The sequence below is a fragment of the Jaculus jaculus genome, chromosome 19 (assembly GCF_020740685.1).
Source record: "Jaculus jaculus isolate mJacJac1 chromosome 19, mJacJac1.mat.Y.cur, whole genome shotgun sequence".
Lineage (NCBI taxonomy): Eukaryota > Metazoa > Chordata > Mammalia > Rodentia > Dipodidae > Jaculus > Jaculus jaculus.
The window spans coordinates 29,922,742-29,935,309 of NC_059120.1; the positions used below are offsets into that span (position 1 = coordinate 29,922,742).

The following is a 12,568-nucleotide window of genomic DNA, read 5'->3' on the forward strand; positions in this document are numbered from 1 at the left end:
TATTGAAGGCATGTGCCACCATGCCCGGCTTTCTTTTTTTTAATTTTTTTAATTTTTGTTTATTTGAGAGTGACAGAGAGAGAAAGAGCGAGAGAGAATGGGCGCGCCAGGGCTTCCAGCCATTGTGCATCTGGCTAATGTGGGTTCTGGGGAATTGAACCTCGAACCAGGGTCCTTAGGCTTCACAGGCAAGCACTTAACTGCTAAACCATCTCTCCAGCCCCACGCCTGGCTTTCTATGTCCACTTCTATGTTACATTCCTACTACCACGTATCATAGTCAAGGTATGGTTTTCTGCAGCCTGTTTTTGGGTCTTCCCAACCTCCTTTTCCCCTGTTTGCTACCTGGAATTATAAAATGCTGTAACACAGCAGATCTGTGATGGGATGTTCTGCTTTGGCTTAAAATACTATATGTTTCTCTTCAGCCTTCATGTGACCTAAAGGCTTTAAAAAAAATTATTTATTTGGGCTGGAGAGATGGCTTTGCGGTTAAGCGCTTGCCTGTGAAGCCTAAGGACCCTGGTTCAAGGCTCGGTTCCCCAGGTCCCACGTTAGCCAGATGCACAAGGGGGCGCACGCGTCTGGAGTTCGTTTGCAGTGGCTGGAAGCCCTGGCGCACCCATTCTCTCTCTCTCCCTCTATCTGTCTTTCTCTCTGTGTCTGTCGCTCTCAAATAAATAAATTAAAAAAAATATTTATTTGCAAGCAAAGACAGAGAGAATGGGCGCTTCAGGGCCTTTAGCCACTGCTAATGAAATACAGATGTATGTGCAACTTTGTGCATATGGCTACATGTAGATACTGAGAAATTGCTCCAGCCCCTAAAGGGGCTGTTTTTCTGTTGTTGGATGTGGGGATACTTGTAATCCCAGCACTCTGATGAGGCAGGATCATTGAGAGGTCAAGGTTTGCCTGGACTACCTGTCAAATTCCATATGTATGGGCTACATAGAGAAATCTTGTAACATACCAATACACACAAAAAAGTTAGGGGATGCTTTTTGAATCTTACTTCCAGTTTTTAAATTATTTATTGGGGGGGCAGATAGAATGGATGCACCAGGGCCTCCAGCCACTGCAAACGAACTCCAGACACATGCACCCCCTTGTGCATCTGGCTAACAAGGGTCCTGGGGAATCAAACTGGGGTCTTCAGGCTTTGCAGGCAAATGCTTTAACCACTAAGCTGTCTCTCCAGCCCTTATTTCCAGTTTTATCTCTGCTCACCTCTCAGCTTTGACTTTCAGGTATCAACTACTAAACCAAGATAGCACTCTTCTATGCTGGGGTAATCTTACCCACTGGGTGATTTCAGACTTCTCATCTGCTGCTAAGTGCTTTAATCATGGCTCAGTATTTCAAAGTCAAGGTGGGCAATCACTTTAGATAAGCCTGAAATCAGTTTGAGTTTCATGAGGGAGAACGTGCTGGGAAATCACTACCTTCCACTATCTTATCAGCTTTAAGACTTGGAAGTCATTTTTAATTCTTCCCCTCACTGTTCATCAACTTCTGCTGATTTCAGCTTTTGCATGTTTCGTCCCTCCCTCCAGCATCCACTAGGTTTGGCTGTTTCTCATCCTCAGCATCCCTTATGGAATGTGAGTTAGTTACCTCAGTTTCAGCACTTAGTGGGTAAGACCATTCTCTTGCTCCAGTGGCTTCCTGGGTGCATCAAGATGAAAAACTTCACAGAGTCCGAGGCTCCACCTTCAGCCTCCCTGTGATCCAGGACTAGAATTTGATTTGCCAGTAGCTTTAACAGTGCTACCTTTGCCCATTGTATGGTGGTTTTCCTCTGACATGGTTATCCTAATGGACCACACATACTGTACTTTTTCATGCCTTCTCACCTGTATGTATATGGTAGGTAGTTTTTCATGGCTGTGACAAAATACCCAAGAAAACAGCTTATGGATTTATTTTGGTTCTTGGCTTCAGAGGCTTTGGCCTGTGATCACCTCCTCTGTTTGTTGCTTTGGGGCCTAAACATGATCAGGCAAACATTATGGTAGGATGAATGGGGTAGAGCAAAGTGGTTCACTTTGTGGCCAACAGGAAGGGACCAGTATACATGGTAAAGGCATACCCCAGTGACTGCTTCTTCCTACTGGGTCCCGCCTCCCAGTACTCATTCATTATGTACTACTCAGCTGGCTAGCCTATTGATGAAGTTAGTGCCTTCATGACCCAGCTACCTCTCAGTACCAACTGGGGCCCAGCCTTCCATATGTGCTCCTTTTGGGGAGATACTTCATATCGAAACACAGCACCTGCATTTCTCTTATTGCACTTGTACATAAGCAGGGGTTACAATGAGGTCTAAGCTGTGAACTTTGAGATCAGGGTGTGTGCCTTGTTTTTGCGGTCACAGACCCTCTGAATGCTGCTGAATGAGTGAGCTCTTGTACAAGTTCCTTTTCAACACCCTTCCTCCCCTTTCAGGTTCCTCAGTTGCAAGCTCACCCAGGGGGGCTTTCAGGTACCTAAATTTTGTAGGCTGATAAACATGCCTTGTCTTTTAGATGATGCCTTTTAAAATTATTTATTTTTAATTGTTTGCAAGCAGAGAAAAATAAAGAGAAGAGAAATAGAGAGATTGATACCCAGGGCCTCCAACTGCTGCAAACAAACTCCAGATTTATGTGCCACTTTGTGCATCTGGTGTTATATGGCTACTGGGGAATCAAACCTAGGTTGTTAGGCTTTGCAGACAAGTGCCTTAACCACTAAGTCGTTTCTACAGCCCTACCATGATGCCCTTTGACAGTATTAAAAATGACATAGCATCATGTTAGCATCTAGAGAAATCCACACATTGTTAACATTTCCATGTTGGCTGTTGAATATATTTAAAACCTTAGACATGACCATGTCTGCTTGTTTGCGTGTAATTACTGATATGAAATGAATTAAGAGGCTAGGCAGGGGCTGGAGAGATGGCTTACCTGTTAAGCGCTTGCCTGTGAAGCCTAAGGACCTTGGTTCGAGGCTTGATTCCCCAGGACCCATGTTAGCCAGATGCACAAGGAGGTGCATGCGTCTGTAGTTTGTTTGCAGTGGCTGGACACCCTGGCGTGCCATTTCTATATCTGCTTCTTTCTCTCTGTCTCTCTCAAATAAATAGGTAAAAATAAACAGCAACAACAAAAAAATTTAAAAAGAGGCTAGACAGCATTGTAGTGGGTCCCCTTTGCCAAGCAGACTTGGTTGAATATGTGCTTATATACTTACTGATTGTTGCTGTTGTTAGTAATACTGGGATGCACTGATAACTTTCTAACTTTTTAAAATCTCTGTCCTTATAGCCTCAAGGAATTGGTTCTCCTAGTGTTTATCATGCGGTTATTGTCATCTTTCTGGAGTTTTTTGCTTGGGGACTATTAACGGCACCAACGTTGGTGGTAAGTAATCTTTAAGTTACATTCCACTGATACTAAAATTTATTTTTCTACAGTTTTGGAACAAAAAATAGCTGTTTTTTTTCCATGATTAACCCCAACCAGTGCTGTCTGTTAGTTCTTCTGTACTTGCTTGGTCTTCCATATCACTTGTCTTTAACTCTCCCTTTTTGAGTGGCAGGGGATCCTGTGTGTAAATTGGACATGTTTTAGAAGAGGTGGGCTCACCAGTGTATTTGGGTGGGGGAGAGATTTCTATACCAACAGGCTCAGGGAAGGTAAAGTTTGTCACTTCCATTAAACATAATTATTTTGAGATTAACTTAATGTAGTTCTGTTTTCTCAGTACAGGTTTCTTTTCATTTAGACTAAAATCTAGAAAGACTAACAGTGATTTTTCTCTACATTTTCCTTGGTTAGGAGCCTCAGAAAAGACTTGCTTACCAAACCAATAGATCAGGTGATGATCAGGTTTCTCCTGTCTGGAGGTAAAGGCTGTGGGGAGACAGAAGAGGGTTATCTGTGATAGGAGTAGTTCATCTCTTGAAATGTACTTACAAAATTTTAGAGACTTTTAAAATAGCTTAGCAGTTAAGGCACTTGCCTGCAAAACCTAAAGACCCCAGGTTCCTCATGTAAGCCAAATGAATAAGGTGGCACATGTTTCTGGAGTTCATTTGCAGTGGCTGGAGACCCTGATGTACCCATTCTCTCTCTATTTGCCTCTCCCCCATTTTTCAAATAAGTAATAAATCAATACAAACATTTTTTAAAAGGATTGTTGATAGAAATTTACACCATGTGTTTGGGTGAGGCCCGGGGAGAGGTTTCTATACCAACAAGCTCAGGGAAGATAAAGGGCTAGAGATGGCTTAGTTGTTAAGGCTTTTGCCTGCAAAGCCAAAGGACCCAGGTTCAATTTCCCAGGACCCACATTAGCCAGATGCACAAGGGGACACATGTGTCTGGGGTTCGTTTTTGGTGGCTGGAGCCCCTGGCGTGCCCATTCTCTCTTTCTCTCATATAAATAAGTAAATAAAAATAAAATATATTTTTTTAAGAAATCATTGTTTAAAAAAGAAAAATTAACTACTAAAGTATACTATACTATAGTCTAAGAACATTTACAGTTCACACTTTTTGGCATATTTATTAATAGCCTAGTATATGTGCTATATATTTAAATATTAGTGTTTAACAAAATTACTTTGATTACACAGGACATATTCATATGTATTGCTAAAATAGGACTCAGGAGAAAAAAAAAATCTTCAAGTAAATGTGATTTTTTTTTTTAATTAACAACTTCCATGATTATAAAAATATCCTATCATAATGCCCTCCCTCCCCCCACCTTCCCCTTTGAAACTCCATTCTCCATTCCCCTCCCCATCTCAAATCAGTGTCTGTCTCTTTTTTTTTTTTTCCAATGTCATGATCTTTTCCTCCTGTTATGATGGTCTTGTGTAGGTAGTCTCAGGCACTGTGAGGTCGTGGATATCCAGGCCATTTTGTGTCTGGAGGAGCACGTTGTAAAGAGTCCTACCCTTTGGCTCTTACATTCTTTCCGCCACTTCTTCTGCAATAGACCCTGAACCTTGGAAGGTGTGATAGAGATATTGTAGTACTGAGCACTCCTCTGTCACTTCTTCCCAGCACCATGATGTCATTCCAAGTTCACTGCCATCTGAAAAGAGAAGATTCTCTACCAAAAGTGAGAGTAGCATAAATATAAGCATATGAACATTAAGAGAAGTGCTTACTGGGCAGTTTGATAAGCATAGTATATACATTTAGCCAGACAACAGCAGATGTTACATTCCTAGGGCTCTTGACTACCCCTGTTTTAAGTTTTCAGTACCAGGGATGTATTTCCTCCCATGGAGCAGGCCTCCAGTCCAATTAGAGGGCAGTTGGTTTCTACTATGACAGATGTGGCACTATTGCACCCGTTGGCTCATTTGGCGTGCCTGGCCAAATATAAGGCTTGCAGTGTCCACTGTTGAGTATTTTCATTGGTAATTTCTCTCTCTCCCATTGAACTGCATGCAGCATGGCTTCTTCCAGCTTTCTGTCAGCTGGTCTACATGGAAGAGGTTATCAGCTCAGTTCCTGCAGGATTTCTCAGTGGTCTTGCAGCCCAAATATGTGGAGTCTTCAGCAATAGGGTCTTACCATCTATTCCTGGTGGGAAACCAAGGGCCTTGACAATGGCCTGTAATGTTTTGGAGGCATCAGGGACCTCCCTGGCCAACAACTCCCTGGAAGGTATCCCATTCCTGGCACTGAAAATTTTCTAGCAACAGTCTGGCTCCTGAGTGTTCCATTGCCCCAAAAAGTAGGTTTCTATATGATTTATTTATGTCCTCTTAGATTTTGATTAGCCCTCCCTCCACCTTTCCTTTACTCAATCTCTTCCCTTGACTTCACTTTGGGCCTTTACACTCCCATTAATCTATTTTTCTCCTTACATATATACAATACCATCCTATTAAGTACCCCCTCCCTTCCTTTCTCTTCCCTTTATACAAATACATTTTTTTGTAATAAACTGTATTGTAATCAGAATAGTTCATTCAGTAATGAGCATATTAGTGCAAGAATGCCAGTTTGAATGTTTTGATTGAATTTGTTTTTTATTTTTTGAGGCAGCGTTTCACTCTAGCCCAGGCTGGTTTCAAACTCACAATGATCCTTCTACCTTTGGCTTTCCAGTGTTGGTATTAAAGGCCTGCACTGAAATCTTCCTTTTAAAAAAGTACCACTCATTTGCCTAAAGAGATTTTTGTTATACACCAATGTAAATTTGTGTGCATATGTTGCTGCCCCTCCCCCTTTTGAAGGATATTATGGTTGCGCATGCTTGTCTTGAACTCTGCAAGCCACTTGCTCAGCCTGCTGTATAGCTGATATTATTGGTGTGTGCCTCTTGTAATTCCTGGTGCTTTACATGCCTGTTTCTATGTTAATGTATTGCTTTGTTACAACTATAGAGAATGTCTGGTTGTTGCAAAATATTAAGCTGTATAAAAATGTGTCAAGTCAGAGATGGAAGTTCTCCGTGTACCCCTGTGGGCAAGAGCTCAGGCTTCATGGAGGTCTTTTTTTTTTTTTTTTTTTTTTTTTCCTTTGCCATTAGAACAGGTGAGCCACATAGAATAATTACATCACTGAGAATGTGATATCTATTAATCCTGTCACAAGGAGAAGCTTAGGCTTGTGTATTTTTGGAAGTGATTTACTTGTATATCTGGTATATGTCATTAATTTAAAAATATTCAGGGCTGGAGAGATGACTCAGTGGTAAAGGTGCTTGTTTGCAAAGCCCAGGTTCGAGTCTTTGTACCTATGTAAAAGCAGATGCATAAAGTAGCATCTGGAGTTTGCTTGAAGTAGCAAGAGGCCCTGGTGTACTCATACTCTTCTCTTGCCTCTTTCTCTCTCAAATAAATATAAATATATTAGAAAAAAATTCAGTGTGGTTTAAAAAAAAAAGTTTTGTTCACATTGAGGCTCTGCCTGCAGATGTGTTGCTGTCTTTGTGGATGAGCTTCTGTGTTTTATGCTTCTGTGCTCGGCCTTCCTCCTCCTCAGCACTGGGGTGTGTGTATAGCTGGGTTTCACAGTAAAAAAGGATCCTTCCTAAAAGTGGTAGCTGTTAAGTTTTTATTTATTTATTTATTTATTTATTTATTTTCTGAGAAAGGGTCTCACTCTTGCCCAACCTGACCTGGAACTCACTCTGTAGTCTCAGGGTGCTCTTGATTTCACAGCGATCCTCCTTACCTTGGCCTCCAAGTGCTGGGAGTAAAAGGCGTGCACTACCACTCCTGGCTTGTTTTTGAAGTAGGGTCTCAAGCTAACATGAAACTCACTCTGTAGTCCCAGGTTGGCCTCGAACTTATGGTGGTCCTTCTCCTTTTGCCTCCTGAGTGCTGGGGTGGAAGGTGTGCACCACCATGCCCATTTTAAGTATTATATTTGTATCTTAGGTATTTTGAAGCATTATAAATGTTACCTGCTGGAGGAATGACAGTTATTTTCTTAAATTCATTAAAAAAGGTGAAATGAGAGCTAGTTAACTGGCTCAGTGGTTAAAGGTATGTGCTTACAAAGTCTGCTGGTCCAGGTTCAATTCCCAAGTACCCATGTAAAATCAGATGTGTGAAGTGGTACAGGCCACTAGGGTTCATTTGCAGCAGCAAGAGACCCTGGTATGCCCCCCCTCTATACATACTCTGTGTGTGTGTGTGTGTGTGTGTGTGTGTGTGTGTTGTAAAAAATAATAATCATCAAAACATGTGAAAAAGGTGGGAAATGAGGGTGAAGGAATTATGTGATTTATTTTTAAGTCAGTATCATTCTCTTCCCATAATAGCTAACAAGAATTACAACATAGTTTATTTCAGCATAGTTTCAAAGTTAATCTTCAAATGAATGTATTTAGAAGAATTAACATGACACATTAATTATAAATGTTTGGTTTAGATTTATGGTAGTCAGCATTTCTTACTCCTACAGCTAAGATGGCATGGTTTTTTTTCTTTAATAGCAGCATGCGCCTATAATCCCAACACTCAAGGATGGAGGCAGGAGGATCAAGAGTTTAAGGCCAGTCTGGGCTACAGAAGACTGTCTCACAAAACTCTTCTGAGTTTAGCTCATATAGAACAGAATGAAAGGACAAAGGATGTGTTCTGTATATGGAGGATGTCTAGGGAACGTTGCTGAAGCCATCCTCACAGTGGATTTAACTACAAAGAATTCTAGACTGACTTTTCTTTCCTTTTTTTCTTTCATTACATAGCCTAGGCTGTCGTCAAACTTAAGAGCTATCAGGAATACTGGGCTTACAGGTGTGTGTCACCAAATTGAGCTCTGACAAAACTTTTTTTCTTTGTGGTGCTGGGAATTGAACCTAGAGCCTCCTGCATGCTAGGTCAAGTGTTCTACCACTGAGCCATATTCCCAGCCCTGACAATAGGCTTTTAAGGATGTAACACTGTAGGAAGTTGTAAGTTGTGTGTGTCAGTGATCATTAATTCATTAAATAACATTGGCTGAAGAGATTAAGTAACACTGAAGAATTGTTGCACTCCTTTGACAAACCAGTGTTTTTGATGATAGCTACATAGTCCATGCTGTGGGCGCTCAAGTCCACCAGCATCTCTTCTGATTAGCTTTTGTATCCTTCATTAGACATAGCCCCAAGACAGTCAGTTTCCTAAGAGCTATTAAAAAAAAATCTTTTAAGTTCTTAAAAAACTTTTAAGATCAGTTAAATTCCTTAGGAAATGTATATATTTTTTTTCCCTGCACAACTCTATAAAAACCAGTGCTGAGAAACCCTGTGAGGTGGGCAGTCTTTATAATAATGATTTACTATTGCTTTTATCTGTTAAAACGTACTAGAAGTTGTATGGCCCTGAAAGAGGATTTGCTTTAAAGGGGCAACTCTGTTAGCAAAAGATCAATTTGAAAGGTTTAGGGGCTTGCTACCAAAGCTAAGAAGAACAATCTTTTTTTTTTTTTTAAATTAAAAAGAATTATGCAGGGCTGGAGAGATGGCTCAGTGGTTAAGGCATTCATGTGCCTGCAAAGCCTAAGGTCTGTAGTTCCAATTCCCCAGTACCCATGGAAAGCCAGATGCACAAAGTGGCACATGGGTCTGGAGTTCGTTTACAGTGGCCGTAGGCCCTGGGACATCCATTCTGTCTGTCTGTCTCTTCTCTCTGTCTCTCTGCATGTAAATAAATACATATTTTAAAAAATTATGCATACATTTCATACACATATACACCACTTGTGTGTTCCAACCCTATCTGCACAAGGTTTTCCATTTTATTTTGGAGGCTGATGGCTCAGCTGTGTTATTCTAAGCTCTGACTTCACATGAGAACTGCCTGAGCTTTAAGGGCACTGATGTATCTAGGGTTGGCTCTAACGTTTTGCCAGGCCACCAAGACCAAGCCAAACTCTTTGGCAAATTTTCTGTCTTAAGAAGAACAATCTTTAAAATGAGTGAACAAGATGTGTGCAAGTATGACTGTTGCTGAGCCCAGGGATATTTCTAAAGCATTGAAGAGAACCAGGTAGGTTGAACTAGCTTGCCATAGCAAATCATTGATAAGATTGACATACCTTGAAAGTTGTCTTTCATTCTTTGTAACATCCAACCTGTTCTTGGTACTTAGAAAGATTTGGCCAAAAATAGGCCATTAGTAATTTTTGGAAGAATAGTATGTTTGTTGATTGTAAAATATTTAGGGATACAAATTTCAGAAGTTTAAAATAATTTCCATTAGAATAAACTTCATGTGTGTGCATGTGCATGCATGTACAACTCCTGCCACTGAAACAAACTCTAGGCACGTGTATCACTTTGTGCATTTGGCTGTATGTGGATGATGGGAAATCGAACCCAGGCTTTACCTCTGAGCCATGTCTGTAACCCCTCATAAACTTTTTTTTTTTTTTTTTTAATTTTGTGAGGTAGGGTCTCACTCTAACCCTGGCTGACCTGGAATTTACTATGGAGTCTCAGGGTGGCCTCGAACTCAGGGCGATCCTCCTACCTCTGCCTCCCCAGTGCTGGGATTAAAGGATTATTTACAGGTAGTGTGACTGTTTTTGTTCTACAAGGCTGAGTTGAGTACCTCTGACAGATTGTCTGTCCCACAAAGATGGGAACAGTAAAAATATTTATTGTCTGCTCCTTTACAGAAGAAATCTGCTGACTCCTTATGGTCCTTGTAACTAACAACAGATGTCTCAAATTGACATTGTTATCATTTTGAGGCCACATAAATATTTGTTGTTGGAGCTGCCCTGTGTGTTGTGGTTTGTTTTGCAGAAGATGCTGGAAGAATCTTCCCTCTTGTACTTCCCAAAATTCTGATAAAAATGTCTTCAGAATTAGCCAGATGTCATCTAGGGGTAAAATAACCCTTGGTTAAGAACTGTTGGTTCAGACAAAATAGATGATTATTATAAATATGTGGTTTTGCTCATTAAAGATTTTTTTCTTGCCGGGCATGTTGGTGCACACCTTTAATCCCAGTAATTGTGAGGCAGAGGTAGGAGGATCATTGTACATTCAAGGCCAACCTGAGACTGCATAGCAAATTCCAGGTCAGGGAATAGAGTGAGACCCCTTCCTTCCAAAACCAAGAAAGAAAGAAAAAACCAATCAACCAACCAAACAAAAACAACCCCTTTTTGTTTTGAGATAGGTATCATGTAGCCCAAACTGCCCTTGAACTCCTTATGCAGCAAAGGATGACCTGGAGCTTGTTTTGTGTGCTGGGGAATGAACTCAGGTCCTGTGCATACTAGGCAAGCGCTCTACCACTGAGCTCTGGCCCTCACTAATAACTGTCTTTTGCTTACATGTTACTTCTGTTTTTTTCTTTTTCACCTCACCCCCACCCCATCTATACTCGGTGCTGGTGATCATCCCTAAGGCCTCATACCTTAGGCAAACACTCATCATTGAGCTATATTCTCCTTCTTCCTTCTTTCTCCTTCTTCCTTCTCCTCCTCCTCTTTTTATCTCTGAAGAAAAAATAATGCAGCAACATGTTCTGTGTTGGCTTTAATAAGACCAAATAGTTAATTTTAACATAACCACTACACTCTAGAATTGAAGTCAACACAGTCATTAATACAAATTACTTGAAAAAGAATCTATCCTGAAGAGAAAGAAAATTAGGAAAAAGAATTTAAACAATTTCCTCCAAACCACATATTTATAAGTATTGTTATTTAAAATGCTTGAAAGGCATAAATTCTCCATTAGTGGAAAGGTAGTTTGCTATTGGCAACAGAAAAGAAAAAAAAAATTCATGAGCTACATTCTTTTTTTTTTTAATTTTTTTTGTTCATTTTTTATTTATTTATTTGAGAGCGGCAGACATAGAGAGAAAGACACGAGCTACATTCTTAACCCTATTATTTTTCTGATTGTTACATACATTGGGTAAATTTTTGTTACGTTTCTTGCTATTGGCTGGAAGAGTGACAAGAAAAGGGAGTGTTTCAGGTTCTTATCTTGGCTCTTGCAAGATGTCAGAAAGTGCACTCAGCGCAGTGTTCCTTCATCTTTTCTCACCACTCTCTGTTTGTCCTGAGTCAGCACCGTGTGGCACAAGAAGCAGTGACTTTGCAATCAGGTTGAGCTCAGTTGCTTCATCTGTAAAACTGATATGCAGCCCTGCAGATCTGAAAGCAGATTGTATTGTGAAGATAATAATGCTAATGTAGAAGTTTTGCTGAGACCAAAATGGAACATGGTTTTAATTTTGGATTTATATTTTAGGTATTACATGAAACCTTCCCTAAACATACATTTCTGATGAATGGCCTAATTCAAGGAGTAAAGGTAGTATCAATCATATATATATGTGCACATATACATGAATACATAAATACTTTGTACATGCAATTCTGTTGGTATATTAATTGTCTAATAACAACAGTAATAACAATTGTCTGATAATTGTATTATGCTTTCTTTTTTTAAATTCCCTGAAATAGGGTCTTGCTCTAGCCCAGGCTAACCTAGAATTCACTATGTAGTCTCAGGATGGGCTTGAACTCATGATGATTCTCCTACCTTTGCCTCTAGAGTGCTGGGATTAAAGGTGTGCACCACTATGCCCAGCTCTAGATATAAGTTGGGATATTACTTAATCCTTCTTACACTTATTGGGCTTTAATTAACATTGATGCAATGTAATTATTATGTATGAATAATAAATCACATCATACTTCCCCCGTTTTATATTAGATTTTATTTCAGAGATCTCAGTGTTTTGTTTTTTTAATTAATTTACTTGACAGAGAGAATGGGCATGCTGTGGCCTCTAGCTACTGCATACAAATTCTACACACATGCGACACCTTGTGCATCTGACTTACATGAATACTGGGGAACTGAACCAGGGTCTTTAGGCTTTGCAGGCAAGCACTTTAACCATTGAGCCATCTCTTCAGCTCTTAGTGTTTTTATAGCAGTAAGATTTCAGCAATAGCCAGGTCTGGTGGTGCATGTCTTTAATCCCAGCACTTTGGAGAAAGAGGTAGGAGGATTGCCAAAGAGTTCAAGGCTACCCTGAGACTAGTGAAATTCAGATCAGTCTGGGTTACAGCGAGACATTATCTTG

General features: G+C 40.3%; 1 protein-coding gene across 1 annotated transcript in view; it reads left to right on the forward strand.

Annotated features, from left to right (window-relative positions):
* Mfsd14a (major facilitator superfamily domain containing 14A) overlaps positions 1 to 12,568 on the forward strand; it is a 42,515-nt gene that overhangs the window by 12,177 nt on the left and 17,770 nt on the right. The window contains exons 2-3 of the mRNA XM_012950010.2: positions 3,312 to 3,407; positions 11,722 to 11,784. Coding sequence (XP_012805464.2) covers positions 3,312 to 3,407; positions 11,722 to 11,784 — 159 coding nt within the window. The remainder of the gene's footprint in view (positions 1 to 3,311; positions 3,408 to 11,721; positions 11,785 to 12,568) is intronic.